At 54.7% G+C, this 17,753-nt stretch overlaps 5 protein-coding genes and 1 long non-coding RNA gene across 11 annotated transcripts; 3 read left to right on the forward strand and 3 right to left on the reverse strand.

Annotated features, from left to right (window-relative positions):
- The first annotated feature begins 136 nt into the window (after positions 1 to 136).
- Positions 137 to 3,455, forward strand: LOC133145560 (CD9 antigen-like). Of its 2 annotated transcripts, none has more exons than XM_061269170.1 (7): positions 137 to 303; positions 1,686 to 1,788; positions 2,269 to 2,366; positions 2,497 to 2,673; positions 2,742 to 2,831; positions 2,919 to 3,002; positions 3,084 to 3,455. In XM_061269170.1, the coding sequence occupies exons 1-7, from the start codon at positions 235 to 237 to the stop codon at positions 3,147 to 3,149; spliced, it is 687 nt and encodes a 228-aa protein (XP_061125154.1). In that variant the 5' UTR covers positions 137 to 234; the 3' UTR covers positions 3,150 to 3,455. The 2 variants fall into 2 exon arrangements, with proteins under 2 accessions (XP_061125154.1, XP_061125156.1); XM_061269172.1 differs by lacking the exon at positions 137 to 303 and adding an exon at positions 963 to 1,166.
- A 44-nt stretch (positions 3,456 to 3,499) lies between these two features.
- On the reverse strand, positions 3,500 to 7,006 carry cwf19l1 (CWF19 like cell cycle control factor 1). Its single transcript, XM_061269166.1, has 15 exons — positions 6,880 to 7,006; positions 6,217 to 6,313; positions 6,026 to 6,110; positions 5,870 to 5,954; positions 5,705 to 5,806; positions 5,420 to 5,634; positions 5,195 to 5,310; positions 5,043 to 5,127; positions 4,788 to 4,934; positions 4,583 to 4,706; positions 4,422 to 4,501; positions 4,142 to 4,351; positions 3,927 to 4,046; positions 3,764 to 3,861; positions 3,500 to 3,692 (listed from the first exon to the last, which is right to left on the reverse strand). The coding sequence occupies exons 2-15, from the start codon at positions 6,237 to 6,239 to the stop codon at positions 3,548 to 3,550; spliced, it is 1,635 nt and encodes a 544-aa protein (XP_061125150.1). The 5' UTR covers positions 6,240 to 6,313; positions 6,880 to 7,006; the 3' UTR covers positions 3,500 to 3,547.
- dmtf1 (cyclin D binding myb-like transcription factor 1) lies at positions 6,643 to 11,176 on the forward strand. Of its 3 annotated transcripts, none has more exons than XM_061269164.1 (17): positions 6,643 to 6,779; positions 7,609 to 7,736; positions 7,796 to 7,879; positions 8,024 to 8,115; positions 8,175 to 8,298; positions 8,362 to 8,438; positions 8,523 to 8,680; positions 8,762 to 8,794; positions 8,886 to 8,995; positions 9,102 to 9,330; positions 9,467 to 9,618; positions 9,764 to 9,934; positions 10,017 to 10,096; positions 10,157 to 10,321; positions 10,379 to 10,573; positions 10,700 to 10,793; positions 10,863 to 11,176. In XM_061269164.1, exons 2-17 carry the CDS (start codon positions 7,616 to 7,618, stop codon positions 10,895 to 10,897), a joined length of 1,920 nt encoding a protein of 639 aa, XP_061125148.1. In that variant the 5' UTR covers positions 6,643 to 6,779; positions 7,609 to 7,615; the 3' UTR covers positions 10,898 to 11,176. The 3 variants fall into 3 exon arrangements, with proteins under 3 accessions (XP_061125148.1, XP_061125147.1, XP_061125149.1); XM_061269163.1 differs by lacking the exon at positions 6,643 to 6,779 and adding an exon at positions 6,880 to 7,011; XM_061269165.1 differs by lacking the exon at positions 6,643 to 6,779 and adding an exon at positions 6,880 to 7,011 and having other exon boundaries at positions 10,418 to 10,573.
- On the reverse strand, positions 11,024 to 13,832 carry tmem243b (transmembrane protein 243, mitochondrial b). 2 transcript variants are annotated; one of them, XM_061269173.1, is made up of 5 exons: positions 13,688 to 13,832; positions 12,378 to 12,581; positions 12,226 to 12,276; positions 12,026 to 12,130; positions 11,024 to 11,934 (listed from the first exon to the last, which is right to left on the reverse strand). In XM_061269173.1, the coding sequence occupies exons 2-5, from the start codon at positions 12,453 to 12,455 to the stop codon at positions 11,815 to 11,817; spliced, it is 354 nt and encodes a 117-aa protein (XP_061125157.1). In that variant the 5' UTR covers positions 12,456 to 12,581; positions 13,688 to 13,832; the 3' UTR covers positions 11,024 to 11,814. The 2 variants fall into 2 exon arrangements, with proteins under 2 accessions (XP_061125157.1, XP_061125158.1); XM_061269174.1 differs by lacking the exon at positions 13,688 to 13,832 and adding an exon at positions 12,648 to 12,672.
- A 559-nt stretch (positions 13,833 to 14,391) lies between these two features.
- LOC133145562 (uncharacterized) lies at positions 14,392 to 16,983 on the reverse strand. The gene is made up of 2 exons (XR_009710934.1): positions 16,831 to 16,983; positions 14,392 to 16,425 (listed from the first exon to the last, which is right to left on the reverse strand). It is a non-coding gene; the product is annotated as an uncharacterized LOC133145562 (long non-coding RNA).
- On the forward strand, positions 14,873 to 17,280 carry LOC133145559 (coiled-coil domain-containing protein 136-like). 2 transcript variants are annotated; one of them, XM_061269168.1, is made up of 9 exons: positions 14,873 to 14,994; positions 15,128 to 15,298; positions 15,369 to 15,443; positions 15,516 to 15,791; positions 15,863 to 16,025; positions 16,104 to 16,221; positions 16,312 to 16,446; positions 16,696 to 16,807; positions 16,980 to 17,280. In XM_061269168.1, the coding sequence occupies exons 1-8, from the start codon at positions 14,943 to 14,945 to the stop codon at positions 16,792 to 16,794; spliced, it is 1,089 nt and encodes a 362-aa protein (XP_061125152.1). In that variant the 5' UTR covers positions 14,873 to 14,942; the 3' UTR covers positions 16,795 to 16,807; positions 16,980 to 17,280. The 2 variants fall into 2 exon arrangements, with proteins under 2 accessions (XP_061125152.1, XP_061125153.1); XM_061269169.1 differs by lacking the exon at positions 16,696 to 16,807.
- The last annotated feature ends 473 nt before the right edge of the window (positions 17,281 to 17,753 follow it).

Genomic DNA, 17,753 nt, shown 5'->3' on the forward strand with positions numbered 1-17,753 from the left:
GGCCGGACTTTCTCTTTGGGCAGGTTTATTTGTTTGTTTGTTGTCGGCTTTTTCCGGGCTTCAACGCCCCAGCTGCGGTTGAGCGCTTCCGAAGAGAGCCGAAGAAAGCCGAGCGTCTCCGAGCCCGAGGCACGCCCAGCGAGCTGCTGTCAGCGGTCGTCAGTCTGTCCGTGCGTCCGTCCGTCCGTCCTTCACTTTGTCAGCTGAGCAGGAGCAAGAAGGAGCAAAAGTAAGATGACGGCTCTGAGCAGTTGGGAGCTTTGCGTCAAGTACGCCCTCTTCGTCTTCAACTTTATCTTCTGGGTGAGTGGAAACTTTTGCTTTCATCGTTCAGCGGTGCCAAAGATTGCCTTTTTAATTTTCATTGACACTCTTAAAACCGCAACTTATTTTTGTCGTAAACAGTCAGTCCGACGTCGGCAGGCACATCAGCTCTCGGATGATCAGTGTGTCATTGCAATTCGTGTCCACGGGAGGGCGCCATTGCTATTCGGCTGTCATCAAGTTCTGCTTTTGGAATGGCCTATGATGAGCAAAATTCAAGACAGAATCATCCAATATATGATGTCAACGTTACTTGCTAACACTTTGTTACATTTGTTCGTTTGACCAAGATTTGACCGTCGTTTTTTCCGTCACGCAAAGCAACTCAACTGATACAAATTGTTATCAGTTGACTGGCCGGTTGTTTGGCAACAGACAAAACAGCAGCACATTTGTGTGGCTGAGTCAGAAGCCTTGAGCCGAAGGACAGACGTCGTGGGAGGACTCTTTTTTTTCTTTTTTTTAACGTGGGGACATTTTGGAGGGGAAACAAAGCTGCTATTGTCACTGAGACCGCAAAAAGTCCACTCATCTAAATGTGGCGCAATGTAAATCATATCCAAATATTTACGCGGGCGCATGAAGGGTGCTGATTGGCGTCACCTGGCGCCCCAGGGCAAACCCCGCCCACCCTCTCAGCTCCCAGGTGAGCAAGAGCAGGGCGCGGCTCTCATAGAAACTCAACTCCTCTTCCTCCTCCTCCTCCTCCTCTCGGTCCCGTCTGAAGTGTTTGAGCGTTTCCGCTTTTGGATTAGTTTGCCGCGTCGAACGTGACCAAAGTCATCATGGGCTTTCTGCAGTGCATCAAGTACCTGGTGTTTATCTTCAACTTCCTCTTTTGGGTACGTCAACTTTTGGGAAATGAGCCGAATGCTTGTGCGCGTCACAGTCAGATGGTCTTTGTACGGCGGCATGTCAGGAACGGCAGCGCGCGGCCTCCTCGCATTCCGCTTGCTCGTTTGCCGTGACCCCGGGCCTCCCTTACCTTTCGTCTGTTTCCTTAAAATGGCGGCTCTCGGCTTCAGAACGAGGGCACGCTCGTCCACTAAATGATCGTAAATTGAAGCAAGCTCATGACTTGGCTACTTTGACTTCTAAGTTGAACGGAACATTCCACACGTCTGACATATTTAGCAATTTCCTCCGGACGTGCGTGGAATAACTGCTCCGAGTCGCAATGAGGGTGTCGTCCCGGTGACCGGTATCCCTCGAGCGCCGTCGTCATCGACGATGCCTTTTGGTTTCTGGGGAGGGAGACGTTGACTCATTGTGATGACAAACGGCACAATGTAAAATGACAATCTGGCGCTTTTTGCCTGGCTCCTTCTGTTGGCCTCATTGGTGTCCTCCTTGTTCCGCAGTTGGCCGGCACGGGCGTGTTGGCGGTGGGACTATGGCTGCGCTTCGACACCAGGACGTCGGCCCTTTTTGAGGGCGAGGACTCGCCCTCCGTCTTCTTCACGGGTAAAAGTTGCCAAGAAGCAGGAAGGCTCCTTCCTGAGTCTCAATCCTCCACGTTAAGCATTCACACGCTTTTATTGGTGTTAAAAAAGAGAGAAACAAATTGCGCGCGGTCACAGGAGGACAAGATGAGCGTTGACAAGTGAGGAGTTGCGCGGCGCGCCCTCATGGCTCCCCGCCTGGCGGCCGAACAGCGGGCTCTTTGTTCCTGGCCAGGAATGCGCCTTTTGTGGAGGCTCCTCCGTGGCGGGAGGGGCGGCGACCGAGGTCACCCTGCTCGGCCCGTTGGCGCTCGTCAACACGCCGCGCTGAATTCACCTGCTGGCCGGGCTTTGGAAAAATACAAAAACAAGTCTTTAGTTCAAGACCTTTTGTTGATGGTTTTCGCCATGGCACCAAGATGCCACAAGGGGGCGACAAATCATTAAAGCGCCTCCACTCATGCCAACATGGTTGACTTGTGTGTGCGTGTTGTGCCGACAGGCGTGTACATCCTGATCGCGGCTGGCGCGCTGATGATGGTGGTCGGCTTCCTGGGCTGCTGCGGTGCCATCAAGGAGTCGCCATGCATGCTGGGATTGGTGAGTTTTTCGTTTGCTGGCTAGTCATAACGGAGTGGCTACTACCAAGTATGTGGGGGGGGGGGGCAAAAACACTATTTACCTGGCTCTGCTTTAATGTCCTGCAAAATTGTGCTTTTTTTTGGGGCAGTTCTTTATGTTCCTGCTGCTGATTTTTGCGGCGGAGGTGGCGGCGGGCATCTGGGGCCTGTCCAACACGGAGCGGGTGGTGGAGGAGGTGACCGAGTTCTACAAGCAGACCTACAACAATTACAAGGATACCCGACAGGAGGCGCTCAAGGAGACGCTGCGCCTCATCCACTTTGGGGTAAGAAGATCAAGGCGTGGCCGTCCAGGAAACTGGACTTTTTAACGCCGGCTATTTGCCATCCTCAGCTGAACTGCTGCGGGCCCACCGGCACGGTCATCGACGCCGCCAAGGACATCTGCCCCAAGAAGGAGGGGCTGGAGGTGCTCATCACCACGGTAACCGCAACCCTGCCGTATTAACGCCACTGCTTGCCTGACTGACTGAGGTTTTTTTTTTTTTCTTTCCAAATGTTCACTTGTCAGAGCTGCCCGGCCGCCATCGAGGAGGTCTTCAACAACAAGCTGCACATCATCGGCGGTGTGGGCATTGGCATCGGCGTCATCATGGTGAGAAGACGCACGCACATCGTCGTACGCACAAACGCAGGCATCGGCTCGGCCCGCTCACCTGGGCCCTTTTGTTTTCAGATCTTTGGCATGATCTTCAGCATGATGCTCTGCTGTGCCATCAAGAGATCCAGAGACTTTGTTTAGCCCCGCCCTCTCCTCCTCCAGTTTAGTAACCAAGGCTATTTTTAACCCGCCGCTCGGGGACGCACGCAGGACGGCCATCTCGGACGCGTGAACGCGCGGCGACCCGAGCGGGTGAACGTTCAGGTCACACTTTTCGACTTCCGCGTTGCGCCCAGCGCCCAAAAAACCCCATTTCAGTTTGCTCGCTTTCCCGACGGGCGTTTACGGTCCAACATGCTAACATTTAGCCTGTTTTATTGTGACTAACTTTTTACGTTAATGTTAACTTTTTGTGTTGAACATTCAATAAAAGAAGTGAAAAGAAAAGAGGTCATGGAGCAGGTTGTTGTCAGCTCAAAACCAAACTCAAGTATTGAAAATGTGACTTTATTTACACTTTTTGGAAAAAGAAACAAGCTTTAATCTTCCCAGGCGAAGTCGAACGGTTGGAAGGCGTCTCTGAGCTGCGCGCACGCCGCCTCCTCCTCCGCTCGGCTCTGTTTGCACTCCTTCCAGTCGGCTCGCGTGGGAATGTTGAGCAGCGCCTCGCTGGCCAGAACCTCCCTGCAGACAAACCGGCCGGCTCAAGCGGACGTGGTGCAGAAAGCGAGCGGCCACAAGGTGGCCCTCCTCACCTTCCAAACTGCAGCGGGAAATTCCTCCGGATACGGTAGAAGAGCTTATCCCCAGCGTCGAGCTCCACGTAGAAGTATGGCGTGCCGGGCGGGGCAATCTGCGTGCACGGGTGGGGGCGTGGCTTTGAGTCAGCGAGGGGGGGGGGAAGACGGTGCAGATTACCTGCTTGAGATCGCTGTGTTGCGGAATCTCCATCAGCTCCATCTGCTGCTCCTGAGCCTGCAGCACAAAAGCCTCCTTGATGTCGTCGGTGGTGCAGCGCTCCAGCGGCACCGGCACCACCTGAGCCCACAAAACCAGATGGAACGTTGAGCCAGTAGCCGACCGAGCCAACGTGGTGGAAAGGAGCGGCTCCTCTCCTCTCCTCTCTGCACAACCTGAAGCTGCAGGTGCTGACTCCTGTAGTTCCTCTCAAAGAGGACACAGCGCTGGCCGCGGCTCTTATAGAAGCTCCTGAGCGCCTCCTTGTACTTGTCCATCTCCTGCAGCACCTCGGAGGCCAGCTCCACTGTGGACTGGTAGTGTCCGATGGGCAGGATGAGCACGTGCCCTGTGTTCAGCCCGCCTTTGGCCAGCGCCAGGTAGCACTGCGGCATCAAGTGGCGTTAAGACCCCAGGTCGGCCGCGAGAGTCAACCGACCCCCACGGGGGACTCACGTGTGTCCCGATGCTGACCACCAGATGTTTCTCCACCTGAGGACTCGCCAGGCAGAACCAGCACTCGCCGGGGGGGAGAGCTGCACAAAAGCGTTAGGGTCATTTGACACTTGCCGGCTTGCTACTTTTCGGGGCGAGTTGAATGATCCGCTGTGACCTACGCTGCTTGCGAGGTTGCTTGCGTGCCGACCAGTCGCCCTCTAGTAACCTCTTCCTGCCACCACGCCCGCGAGCGCCGCCCCCGGCACCCCCGCTGAGGTCAAAGAAGAACTGAGTGCTCGCCGCCTGGACAGCAGACAAGCGGACAAGTCCCGTTGACGCGGCTCGGCTCGAGAGGCCGGCAGCGCGCCGCGGTGACGCTCGCACCTCCTCTGTGATGCCCAAGCTGCTCTTCAGCGTCTCCTTGTCTTTGGTGGGCCGCCTGTACGGGTTCTCCGTCACGTCCGGCGGCTGCTTGACCAGCTCTGACGGAGCCATCGTCTTCATGGGGATGATGTTGAAGGCGTACAGGTACTGTGGCGACACGAAACCCATTTTGGACACATTTCAACATGAGCTGGGAACATTCCAGTCATGACAGCAAATTAAAATGAGCTTAGCAGGGCTAAAGCATCCTCACACCTTCTTCTTGGCAATGTTGTTGACTGTCGCCAAGGCGATGAAGCGAGTGACGTGCTGAGCTGTTTCCTGCAGGACCACGTGATTCCTGAAGAGGTGGACAGAATGAAGATCATCAGCAAGAGGAACCATCACGTTTTTGAGCTCGACCTCACCTGTATGGTAACCTTTCATAGTGAGCGCCCTCTAGTGCCGCAAAATGGTATCTCGGCTTCAGTTTGTCAGCCAGGTCTGCGATGGAGTTGCTTCCGCAGGATTTTGTGTTGACTTCCTGTTTCATGAGCAGGTGGAAAAAGCCAAAGGAAATGCGAGGGTACTTTTTTTTTTTTTTTTAATAAGCCACCCTAAAGAGGAAAATGAATGTGCTTGTGACTGATTACCGGGTTGTTTGCATAGTGCCACACCCCCCTGGGCCACTGCGAGGTCAGCAGGATGTCGACGCCTCGGAAATGGCCGCTGGCAGACAGCGGGTCCAGCAGGGCCGTCAGATCTTTTGGAGTGAAGCAGTGAGCCGGCGCCGGTTCCTGCGGAGCCTCGCGCCCGCTGACGTAGGCGATCTGCAGGCCCGACACCCCAGTGAACACTCCCCGGCGACCTGGAGCACAGGGTTGCGTTTGTCGGAGCCCAGACCCAAAGCTGGAGCACGACAGGACGTTATTTCTGACCCAAATATGTAATGTTGTCAGCCAGCTCGCAACCGTCTGCACTGGGGAACCTCTTGGCCGTTTCTTGGCTTCCTGCTCCCAGAACGTACGTGTGGATGGGAGCTGAGGGAGCACAACGGTTGACCTAAAATATATTCAGGACGAGTGCAAGTGTGCCGCTTGTACCTTTCTTTGCTCCAGTTTTGTACTGCTGCCACTCTTCCTCGGCTTCCGGGGTCGATGCAAAGAATTCCCCAACGCACAGAAGTAACTGCAACAAAACAAGCGCACACTTCAAATGCTCTGTTGAGATCCGGACTGTGCGGTGCGCCTCCAGCTCACGTCAAACTGTCCAGTCTTCTTCTGGATGCTTTGCACTCTGCTGAAGAGAGCTCCGAGCTTGCCTTCGACGTCCCCGCACACTAAGCTGCAAAACAAAAACAGCTTGAACGGCCGATCGTTCGAGAAATAACATCACAAGTTAAGTGCGAGCTCCTATCATATCGCGTGCATTTGTTGGGGCTGCGGCTTACATTTTCAACGCTTTTTCTTCCATTTCCTAATCGGTTGGAAGAAAAGTGCTCAATTAGATTTCTGTAACTTGAACGTTCCGTACGTCTTTGGATTCCGCTGTAAACAACGACGGAACCATACAAAAATAAATCACAAAAGTGTTAGTAAATCCGCCCTGCTAAAATCAAAGACATACATTAGTTATAAAACACTATAAATAAATATTGACATTCATTATTTTTTTTAAGTTCGTATAAATGCGAGAGAAAGTCTTGTTTGCAGGGGAGTACATTTTCGTGCGGACTACTTGGTTGCCATGTCTCACGAATACGCTTAAAAATACCGTCTTTCGTAAGTGAAGAGTTTAACCGTATCTTGTATTGGGATATGTATTCACTGTCATTAAAACACCCCCTGTAATAATTTAATCGTATTTGTCGTAATTAACAGTAATTGGTCATTTGCGGGGTTCGCTATAAATAGACGGCTAAATGGCAACCCGTTGGCCCCCATCTTGACGTCGTGCATCCTGGCACTTCTCTTCATCCTGGTAACTAGCAAGTTCCCGGACGAAAAACAGGAAGTAAGTAACTCATTCGAAAGGCAAAGATGACTTTCTCGTCCCCGCGCGAAAGCATGAGTAGCCTCGGAGGAGTTCCACGCCACACAAAAAGAAACACAACCTGGAAATTAGATAGCTCGGTTCACGCGAGACGCCATGAACGGCTCCCTGTTCAATAAAATGGCGCTGTAGCTTTTTCCTCTTTTGGTGTACCGGGCGAGCCTATTGGATGCTAACGATTTTCGTCGGAAATGTGTGTCTTCTTCTTCTTCTTACTTTAAAGACGACAGCTCCAGCGGTCCCTGGCTTTTAGCGTCAGCAACAATCTTGCATACTGTGCATTTGTAGCGAGTTGTGTGCAGTCGTTGTGTGCGTCTCATGCTAAACACAAAAGACAACCTGATCAAGTCAAACGTGTGCGCATATGCAGTACACAAAGTGATGAATAAAAACCATTGGCCACTTTGTGGCATGTCAAAGAGTCATTTCCATTTGTTTGGCGTGGTTTTCCCCCAACTAAAGTTAGTTTCAGGCGTAAACAGCAGAGGGCGCCATTCACCCGTTTACGCGAACCGAGTTGAAAATGCGACTCGTAAAAAGGACTCCACTCAGGCTTTGAACACAGTGAACTCCTCCAAAATCTCTCAAACTTTCACTTTCCAAAGAGTTGTTATTGATCTATTTCAATACAAATTAAACAAACTTTTTGTTTTTATTGAATTAGGACAAAGCGGTTCAATAAATGGATCCATATTGTAACATTGTAACAACTTTTTTAAGGATTTGCAATAAAGTTATTTAAAGGTCTCGTCTCGCACGCGTGTTAATGTGACACTTTGGTCGGTCACAGGCGAGCGATGAGCGCGGCGGCGGGGGCGGCAGAGGAGCAGCATGGCGCCGCCCCGATGGAGACGCTCAAGTCGCTGACGCTGACGCAGGACAGCGACGGCAGCATCATCCTACACTGCCCCGCCGACGGTACGTCGCCGTGCGCATTCTCATCCTCAGCTTCACGACGCGTGGCTTGTCGTGCGCAGATGACGAGGGCGAGCCCCGGGAAAAGAGAGCGCGCCAGTCGGCCGAAGACTCGGACGCGTCCTTCTCGCTCATCGCCGTGCCGGGTGAGTGAGGCGCTCAGCCCAAGCCAGTGAGGATGTCGCACGTGTGCTGCAGACAAGCATTCTTTTCATCGTTGTTCAATCTGATGAGCAGTTTTGAAGCAATGGAAAATATTCTTTACCTGCCATGCCTTTGTCTCACTTCAGTGGCTGACAGCCGCAAGAGCTTCGAGCTCACCGTGACGACGACGGCGGCGGCGAACGACACTGGCGCTCGAGAGGGTGCGGCTCCCGTTCAGGTCGGTGGAAGCTCGTGCGACTGGCGCACCCCAGGTCTCACAGTGGTGTTCTCGCAAAGGTCCTGTGCGACGGCGATGATGTCGCCGCCGCCGCCGCGGCGCCCGATGGGAAGGCTGAAGTGTCTGCCGTCAGTCAGGCCTGGTTCACCACTAAAGAGGACAAAGACACGCTCACCAACAAAGGTAGAAAATGGCACCTTGACAGCAACAGGGTGGCAAATCACTACTTTTCGTCGTCGCTTCCAGGTCACAAGTGGAAGCAAGGCATGTGGTCCAAAGAGGAGATCGACCTTCTCATCAGCAACATCGAGCAATACGTCAAGGTTGCCTTCCGCGTTTCCGGCGCGCGGCCTGACGCGGCGGCGGCGGCGGCGACGCCCGTTCATCTTTGCGTGTGCGCACCTCAGGGCCGAGGCATCGACGACCCGGCCGAGATCATCTTCGACATGTCCAAAGAGGAGCGCAAAGACTTTTACCGCTCGGTGGCGCTGGGCCTCAACAGGCCGCTCTTTGCCGTCTACAGACGAGTCCTGCGCATGTACGACAACCGCAACCACGTCGGCAGGTGAGACCAGCGCGGCTGTCGTGAGGAAGGCGTGCGCCAACTGCCGTCCGTGCGTGTGTGTGCGTGTGTGTGTGTGGTCAGGTACACACCAGGAGAGATCGAGAAGTTAAAAGGGTGAGTAGTGGTCATCTTCATCCCTGAAAGCTTTTCGGTGTTTTTGGTCGCGCTGAGTGGGATGTCCCCCTTGAACCGGTAAAATGTTCAGCCTGCGGGATCGCCACGGCAACGACTGGGCCACCATCGGCGCGGCGCTGGGCCGCAGCGCCTCGTCCGTCAAGGACCGCTGTCGGCTGCTGAAGGACACCTGCAACACAGGTGCGGCGCCGCCGCCGCCGCAAAAGGCCCGCTGGGGCCTTTTGTCGGGTTCCGGCCCGTCCGCTCGGAGCCTCCACGACGCGGCGCTAGTAAGTTGTTTGCGTAGGCAAGTGGAGCGAGGAGGAGGAGCGCCGCCTGGCTCAGGTGGTGTACGAGATGGCGGCCAGCACTCCGGGCTCGGCGGTGACGGGGGGCGTGTCCTGGGCCTCGGTGGCGGCCCGGGTGGGCACGCGCTCGGAGAAGCAGTGTCGCTCCAAGTGGCTCAACTACCTCAACTGGAAGCACAGCGGCGGCACCGAATGGACCAAAGACGACGACCTCGGCCTCACGCGCAGGTACGTTTGGAATGACGGCAAGAGTGGCTTTGCTTCCATTGTGTGGCCACCAGGGGGAAGTAGAACACAAGTACAGCTATTCATTGAAGCGGTGGTTGCCGTGGACCCGAGTGAGGTGCTTTGTTGCGTGTGGCAGGATTTTGGAGCTGGAGGTGGCGGATGAGAATGAGATCAAGTGGGAGGAGCTGGCGGGCGGCTGGAGCAGCGTGCGTTCGCCCCAGTGGCTGCGCTCCAAGTGGTGGAGCATCAAGAGACAGGTCGCCAACCACAAGGAGATCCCATTCCCGGGTGCGCCACTCTTGCAAGCCTCCTCGAGAAATGTCATCAGCTAGGGGGGGGGGGAGTTCTAATCAACCACGTAGTACTCTTTATTAAAAAGCTTGTCTCGTGATGACAGAGTTGGGATGACCCGACTCTCTAATCTCATTTGCAGTCTTGTTGAAGGCCCTCCACGAGTTGATGTCGTCCTCGCAGTCGGCGGGCGGATCGAGCGTCGCCGTCGTACCCTCGCTCCAGGCGCGCCTGGGCCGCTCGGAGGAAAGCGGCGCCATGGCGGCAGCGCTGCAGATTCCCCTGCAGATCCCGCTGCAGATGGCACACTTGGGTGAGACCCGGCGCCGCCGCCGCCGCCTTTGCAGCCGCTGGCTGAGCTCCGACCGTTCAGTCGCTTGCCTCGAACTCCTCAGACTCTACTGTCGGCGGCGGCGGCGAGGGAGAGACCATCACGCTCAACGGCGGGACGCTGCAGGCCTTTGAGATTCTTCCGGTAAGTGAAGGTTCAACTTGTTGGGCTTCTGCGCATCTCATGATGTTCTTTGTCCGTCAGTCGTTTCAGCTGCAGCCCACTGGCACGCCGGGCACGTACTTCCTGCAGAGCACCTCCAACCAGGGCCTGCCCCTCAGCCTGGCCAACAACAGCACGCTCACCTTGACCGCCGGCTCCTCCTCCTCCTCGGCGGCGCACGAGCACATCATCCTGCACGGCCTGGCGGTGCGTCCCAATGTCAACCTTGCGCGCGGCTCGCCTTGTAAGCACTGGCTTTTGTAGACCGACGGCCTGTGCGCCGGCGACGGCGTCATCATCCAGACGGTGGCGGCGGACGCCGCCGCCTCGGACGAGCTGCTGGTGGAGACGGAGGGACGGCGGCAGGACGAGCAGCTCGACGCTTCTGCTCTCCTGGGACATTTGGAAAAAGCGGCAACCAAGAGGGAGGAGCCAATGACGGACAGCTTCACTGACAAGGTGCCCGCCGTGATCTCGCTGTACTACTTACCTATTGAGATTGTCTTTTGGCGCCATCTTGTCATTTTAGAGTGTTTCAAAAAAAGACGATTGCTGTTATTGACCTTATCACGTGTTGTTGATTAGCGATTGACTCCGTCCCCGAGCGACGCCGCGGCGTTGACCCCGGGCGGGGCCGTCCTGATCGTGTCCCCTCCCGACATCAGCGGCACGCTGACAGGTGAGGCCCGTCGCGTGACGTGACGTGGCCGGACGGAGCTCAATGCCCGTCGCCACCTTTTGTCCCCAGATCCCATCTTGGAGAACCAGGACGGTTGCGATTAGGACCGTGACGTCGAGCTGGAGCCGCCGGGCTTTTGAGACATGAGCGCGCTTTCGAGTTAAGTGCCATTTTTTTACGACTGCATTTCTGGCTGGTGATGAGATGAAGAAGAAACGCAGACTCTCGGCTTCAGGTTACTTGTATTTATTGTGTCAAATAGTCAATAAAAACAACAGAAAAACATGGCTTTGACAATCTGAAAGTCGCGGTGAGCTCCAACTTGTCGCTTGTTTGCCCTCGTGGGAACGAGGAAAGCGTTAAAAGTGTCACGTGTGAGAAAATCCTTTGTGGTTTTTTGGTGGGAGCAGGCGAAGCACAGCAGGGAGCGTTAGCTCCTTTGCGCTCCGAAGTGCCGAGGTCGGCCTGCTACGCTACGCGCGGAAAACCTGATGTTTGGCGTACAAAAAAAAAATCATGGCTGGTGCCCACCGGCCGCGTGCTTCGCTTTGGAAATTGATTGGGAGCCATCGCAAAGTCTGTGCACTAGTCCATGCTTTGTCCTCAACACGACTGGCGTGCAAACTAGTTTGTGGCCTCTCTGCACACTAGCGTACTGATAGTGAGGCAAAACTACAAATTGGCATTTTGGCGCAACTTGAGAGGTCCGCAGTCACGGTACCAGTGTGCTACATCGCCTTCAACTTGATGGCGAGCAAAAAATGCTGAGCCAGTTTTGTTGCCACGGTTACAATAATCCGTGAAAAAGAAAGCCATGGCGTTAAAGGGCTTGCTGACCGGAATGTTGTGCACATGTGTGCCAGACCTTCATAAAACACAAAGTGACGTGAGGACGACGTTTTGAGTGGAGCTTTCCTTGCGTGTTGTGCGGCGTGTAAACGTGTTCATTCGCCACCATCGGGGGGGGGGGAGGGAGAGGGGGTCCGTTCCGTCCCGTCCCGTCCCATCCAGCTGCCGGCTCTCACCTCACGTCGTGGAAGTAGAGGTTGGCACAAAGACACAGCAACACAATGGACGCCAGCTTGTAGTAGATCAGGTTGCGGAATTTGGGCTCCAGGTCGCCTTGGCGGTACCAGAAGATCTGAGAGGGAAATGTGAGCACTCGTTTTCTTTTTGCTTGCTCCTTTCTTTGAATCACAATCACGACTTGTTGTTTTGTTTGTTTTTTGTACCAGCAAAATGGTGGATCCGCAGGCAAGCAGGATGCAAACGGCAAAGAAAACGTTGAGCGGCCGCGGAGGCAACGACGGGAAAACAAAAGAGCTGACGACGGTCACCTGCAAGGTAAAAAGGTTAGCCCGCCGCCATTTCTCCCGACACGCTTTCGAGAACAATGCAAAGCGAGGTGCGGTGGACGAACGCACGCACGTACCAGCACAACCAGGGACGTAAATCCTCCCACTGCCAAGTTGATGATGCGATCCTGAGACACGCACAAAAACACTCAATGCCTTTCGGCACGCGACTGCTCAGGGAAGCTCCGCCCCCCATCCTTGCAAAGTCAGGTCATGAGCGTCATCCTACCCGTGCTGACGTCTCCCCAAACAGAGGTCTGTTGTCCAGGCCGCTGGTGCCGTACGTCCTGCCGCTAAACTCGTCCATGGCTCGCTCAGCGGCGCCACCAGCTGGACACACCGGCCCAGTGCCGCATGCTCACCCCGGCGACCTAGCGTCCCGCCATGTGGAGAAGCCGGCGGGACTTTTGGGAGGGCTTCGTGGCACGGTTTCCTGTCAAACGCAAAGCAAACTTTTCTTTCATTTTAATCAAACTCAGAAAGGAGTCGCAGCGCTAACCTCGTTCTTTCGTATTCCAAAATCAAACCAATCGCTTGTACGGCAATTTTGTGGGGAACCGTGATTGAAGCGCTCCACTTCCCCTTTTTGTCATGTGCCGAAGCCGCGGAAAGCGGATGTTGAAAGTGCGCCAAATCTGTGAACGACGCAAACGCTCGTCGCTGCCGGTCACAAGTTTGCAGGAACGGGATCGATCCAAAGGGCGCCAGAACAAGAGGGCCATTATGAAAAGAACAGCTTAAGGGCCGGCCCGGCCCGTAAGCCGCAAAGCGCATTCCTCCTCCGACTTGTGATGCTCAAAACGGCGAGTCTGGCCTCACTCAGCTGCCTTCACAAAGTCAAACAAGAGTCACAAGCATGATAGGAACCGTACGGATGCATATTGCAAACAATCGCCATTGGCCCATTTCCATGGAAAAGTCCGCCATGGGCGTACGTCGATCAATAGCCTTCGTTGGCGATCGCCCGCCGCTCCTACTTTGCAACGCAGCAGAGAATGGACGTCATCTTGTGATTGGCTGGTGACCTCTCCATTGTTTTGACTATCCTGCATGTGCAGTCTCAGATCGGCAACTGGTCCAGTTTGTCTCCAAGTGGCCAGACATTGACTGACGGACGGGCGGACGACCAGTCCAGGTTGTGACACCACTGGACTGTCAGCCGGCCAGCCAATCAGACTCCGACAGTTGGTTGGGGGGGCGCCTGCCTACCTGCCTGGCTGCCTGCCTGCCTACCTGCCTGCCTGCCTGCCTGCCTGCTATGATTTGCGGCCATCTAACCTTTGACTTGATGGGGCGAAGCGGAAGTGGGCGCCCGAAGCAATGCCAAGTAAACACACGGCAAATGTCTGTAAACAACAACCAACAGCTGTTATCTTCCCGTGCTAACGTGAGCTTTAGCAGGCTAATTCCGGCGCCCGTTCACTTGCTATCGCGGCTAAGCTAACAATTGCCGGACGGTCATCGCGCGCGTGCTCCGGAATCGTCTTATTTCAAAAGCCCAAGCGGGTCACACGCTGGCGGACAGATGAGAAGACTTGCCTTGCCAGCTGAGCGTCACCTCGGATGGAAGTGAAACTTTACACACACTCTCGCTCGCTCGCTCGCTCGCTCTCTGACACAAACACACACACAGACGGACGGACGGGATCGATGAGGAATTAAAGGGCACGGGCTAGAGTAAAACACCTTAAAGGGGAGTGGCCGCGCGAGTCAGCCGAGATGCCCTCCAGGACACGCTAAAACGAACACATTCTTTTCTCAATCCTGCTACTCATGACCACAAATACTTTTTGTTGCCCCCGTTTGAGGAAATTTCTGTATCTACTTGACCAGAATGATAGCTGGTAAGCATTGATTTACATGAACTCGAGCATCATTTGTGTTTTGTTCTGAAGGATCGCGTCGTCGACCCATTTGTAGTAAGCATTTACGCCACCAGGCGGAGGTAGTGACAAGGGAGTGAGAAAAGTCTGAGAATAATCATGCTGGCGGTACGTATAGCGTTGACATGAACTTAAAACAAAGAAAATGTCTTTATGCACAAGTTTTTTTGATTTTGTTCTTTCTATTCATTGAGTGAAATGCACCAAAAATGTACGCTGCGAATGTAATTCGTTTGTTCGGTATATTCAGCCGTTTCCCCCGGGTGACGTCTTCGCATACGTAGTAAATATGCGACAGCGATGACGCGCCCGAGTAGAGCTCCGTGACCTCAAAACAACAACACATGTTTTTAGATAGTATCATGTGAGTACAAAAGTAGTTCAATCTTTAGCTTTGATCATATTACTCTGGTTGAGTCGTCTGCAAAGAGTTAATGATGACGTCAGGGAGGTCGATGGTGTGACGTCTCGTCGGCGTCACCTCGATGATGACGATGATGACGATGATGAAGAGGAGCTGCAGCACCGAGTCAGCAGGTAAAATCATTCATCGTCACGTCATGCTAACATCATATTCACATCATAGGCTAATAGATGACGAGCATGTTAAAGGGCGTTCACATCTCCATGGCAACCAGCACATCAACAGGGCACGTCGGAGAACAACTCGCTGACGTCACTGCTGATGTGAACTTGAGCACACGAGTACATTTTTTCTAGTAGTTGTCCTATCCTTGTTGACTATGCGTCAGAATGCCTGAAAGGCAGGCAGGCAGGCCAATGTCAAATCATGGAATGGCCGTCAGCATTGGTCACTGCAAATAAACCTGTACTTGATGATGGCTAGGCCCATGATGCGGATGAAGTCTTCAGGATAAGCAACCTGTCCGTGGCTTGAGGAGCCTTCAAACATGGACGGACTGCGGCTACCCCCCCTCATCGAGGAGGTCCTGGACTCTTGCGGTCAGTGGGAACAAATTGCACACAAAAAACAAATCCCTTGTGTGTGTGCGTGTGTGAGATATCATTTCACTCATGTTTAGGAGAGCAGTCCGTCCTTTCATTTCCAAATGTCTTTCCTCTCAACGTTTCCCAGGCCAGCTGAAGGACGACATGTGTGAGAAGACGGAAGATGAGTTTGGCGAGGAGGACGATGAAGAGATGGGCGTGGACGAGCTCCGCATTCGGATGGTGGAGCTGCTCGTGGAGCTGGGGGAGACGCGGCAAGACTCGCAAAGACACCAGGAGAACTTTCTGGAAATGCGCAGTGAGAGGCTTCAATGTGGCCGGTTGGTATTCAGATGTCTTCCTAATGTTCTTGTCGATGTTTTTGTCAGCCATGTTGGAGGATGAGCGACTGGCTCGGGCCCACCAGGCGGAAACGTTCAGCAGACAAATGGAAGCTCTCAAAGGTACCGGATAAAAAAAAAAAAAGCACTTTTGTTGGTTTGGATTGCCGTAACCTTGGTCCTGACCGCTCGCAGTGGAGCTGGCGGGCGTCCGGCGGGAGGTCGCGATAGCGCGGCAGGAGAAGCAGAGCGAGCTGGAGGAGGCCCAGGATGAGCTGTGCCGGGCTGAGGAGGCGGCACTGGCGCTGCAGGAAGCCGGCGAGGAGGCGGCGGCCGAGCGGGAGAACGACATCGCTTGCCTCCAAGAGGAGCTGTGTCGCATCCGGGCCCAGCTGCAGCGCCACGCGGCAGGCCGGCACGAGGCGGAGGTCGCCGCCCTCGGGACGGAGAGCGACGGCGAGGATTGCTCCGGTAACCGACAGCACTGGCCCATCAGGAGCTAGATTATTGGTGTTGATGGCAAGAATGATTGTCACCTGAAGGTGGAGACGCCGCGTGCCTGGAGGAGGAGTTTGCATCTCTGAGCCGCCAGCGTCTTGTGCTGAGTAACGCCAACCGAGAGCTGAGCTGCAAAGTGAAACAAGAAGAGCAAGAGCAAGAGCAGGAGCAAGAGCAAGAGCAGGAGCAAGAGCAGCCGGCCTGGGTGTGAGCACCCCGCTGGAAAAGCACGCAGCGCTCGGCAACTGGCAATCGCCACCAAAGCTCTTTTCTTTTTTGCGCCAGGACGCAGGACGACACCTACGACAGTGTGCGCCGCCCCCCTGTCAGTCTTCCAGACGTCCAAGAACTTGAGGTGCAGGTGCGGCGAGCCCAGGACGCCGGGCTCCGGGCGCAGAGCGAGGTAGCGTCCGTCATGGCAACGCCGGGCGAGCGGAGCGGAGCCGCTCCTAATTGACGCACGCGCCTTTGCGTGTCGGTCCGTTTGCTTCAGTGCGAGCGGGTGAAGCGTTCGCTGGGCTCGCTGCAGCGTCTCCATGACGAGAGCCGGCACGAGCGCGCCGCCCTGGAGGAAGAGCTGCGTCACTGCAAGGCGGAACTGCGGCGGCTGCAGGGCGAGAGGGCGCAGGTGAGGAGGGCTTGCTTGTTCGGGAAGTGACATGCAAACTTGAAATGAACTCGTGAAACCTAATTTATTTTTTTTTAATTAAACAAATGAACGTAAAAATAGTAAAAGGCAAAAAAATGACCTCCTTCTCCCGTGTGATGTCGCCACCTCCTCACCACCCGTCACCTGATTGGCCCTCGCCTCCCTCCTCTCGACGTGTCACACACACACGGCCGCTTCCTTGCTTCATTCCTTGTGTGTCGTTCTCAGCGTCGCCGCGTCGAGCCCCCCCTCGCGTCGGCCCCCCTGCTAGGCGTCATTGTCATAGTGGCCTTGATGTGGTGCTGGTGGGAGGAGCTGGCGTCCTAGAAAACGGGAGCAGGTACGGCCTGAGAACCGGCTTACTTGCTTGCTTGGTTTGTTGTTGTATTTCGGATCCCCGTTAGCTCTGGCGATGCCAGCGCGACTCTTCCTGGGGTCGTACGCGTCACTTCCTGTCGTTGCCCGTTGAAGGCCGTCCCCGCCGACAATGTTCTCTCCTTGCTGACTTTCAGGATGACGCGGGAGGTTGGAACCTTGTGCCGCTCGTGGTGGCGGTGGCAGCCATCTTGGTTGCGGTGGTCCCCAGTTTGAATCGAGCTTGACGGGAAGTGACCAAACTAGAATTAAGCTGCAGTGACAAGGTAGCCTTAATGTTAATGTGGCATGTTTCTTCACATGGAGGTCACTCACCCTTGTTTAGCGCTAGCCCGCTTTTGCTAACTGCCTGCCTGCCTGGCGCAACGTGAAGCTAATAAATAGCCCCTGCTTCTCTCGTGTACGTAAGAAGCCAATAAATATACAACACTGATCACACTCATGCGTCCATTTTCTAGTTTCTACCCTTAGTAGGGTCGAGGTGGGTGACTTTGGATGTAGCTCAGCTGAATTTGGATGAGGAGCGAGCGGGGTTGAGCCGGGAGTGGTCGCCACTTTCTGACAGACAACAGATTGGTCTTTGGAAAGGCACCGATGGATGAAGATTGCAGCGGTCGCCGCGCAGCCTGATCACCAGTCTACAAAAGTGTAAGAAAATGTCAGCCGATGACATCGCAACTCCCAGAGCGTCCCCCCCCAAAGCATGACCTCTAAAAATAGAAGTGGGCCAGTAACAGCCGGGTTCCCCCCACCCCCGTCCAATGGGCTGGCGGCTGGCTATCAGGCTGCGCGTTATTATGGTCAGACAGAAACATTCCAGGGAGTCCTGCACACGGAGGCACACGCTCGCTCGCTCGCTCGCTTCCTCCCTCCCTCCCTCCACGGCGGAAGCTCGCCCCGTGCCGCTTTAG

Source organism: Syngnathus typhle, linkage group LG21 (assembly GCF_033458585.1).
Source record: "Syngnathus typhle isolate RoL2023-S1 ecotype Sweden linkage group LG21, RoL_Styp_1.0, whole genome shotgun sequence".
NCBI lineage: Eukaryota > Metazoa > Chordata > Actinopteri > Syngnathiformes > Syngnathidae > Syngnathus > Syngnathus typhle.

Bases quoted from the DNA above. Each gene is read 5' to 3' on its own strand.
- tmem243b (XM_061269173.1), bottom strand. From the start codon at position 12,455: ATGGACGAGTTTAGCGGCAGGACGTACGGCACCAGCGGCCTGGACAAC. The intron at 12,131-12,225 runs GTACGTGCGTGC...TTTACCTTGCAG, and splicing joins TTACGTCCCTGGTTGTGCTG to GTGACCGTCGTCAGCTCTTT. The intron at 11,935-12,025 runs GTACAAAAAACA...TTTCCCTCTCAG, and splicing joins GCGGATCCACCATTTTGCTG to ATCTTCTGGTACCGCCAAGG.
- dmtf1 (XM_061269163.1), top strand. The intron at 8,681-8,761 runs GTGAGACCAGCG...GTGTGTGGTCAG, and splicing joins AACCGCAACCACGTCGGCAG to GTACACACCAGGAGAGATCG. The intron at 10,322-10,378 runs GTGCGTCCCAAT...TGGCTTTTGTAG, and splicing joins TCATCCTGCACGGCCTGGCG to ACCGACGGCCTGTGCGCCGG.
- LOC133145560 (XM_061269170.1), top strand. From the start codon at position 235: ATGACGGCTCTGAGCAGTTGGGAGCTTTGCGTCAAGTACGCCCTCTTC. The intron at 2,832-2,918 runs GTAACCGCAACC...TTCACTTGTCAG, and splicing joins TGGAGGTGCTCATCACCACG to AGCTGCCCGGCCGCCATCGA. The intron at 3,003-3,083 runs GTGAGAAGACGC...TTTTGTTTTCAG, and splicing joins TTGGCATCGGCGTCATCATG to ATCTTTGGCATGATCTTCAG.
- LOC133145559 (XM_061269168.1), top strand. From the start codon at position 14,943: ATGGACGGACTGCGGCTACCCCCCCTCATCGAGGAGGTCCTGGACTCT. The intron at 15,299-15,368 runs GTGAGAGGCTTC...TGTTTTTGTCAG, and splicing joins GAACTTTCTGGAAATGCGCA to CCATGTTGGAGGATGAGCGA. The intron at 16,447-16,695 runs GTGAGGAGGGCT...TGTCGTTCTCAG, and splicing joins TGCAGGGCGAGAGGGCGCAG to CGTCGCCGCGTCGAGCCCCC.
- cwf19l1 (XM_061269166.1), bottom strand. From the start codon at position 6,239: ATGGAAGAAAAAGCGTTGAAAAT. The intron at 6,111-6,216 runs GTAAGCCGCAGC...TTTGTTTTGCAG, and splicing joins GAAGAAAAAGCGTTGAAAAT to CTTAGTGTGCGGGGACGTCG. The intron at 3,693-3,763 runs GTGAGGAGGGCC...GTTTGTCTGCAG, and splicing joins TTCCCGCTGCAGTTTGGAAG to GGAGGTTCTGGCCAGCGAGG.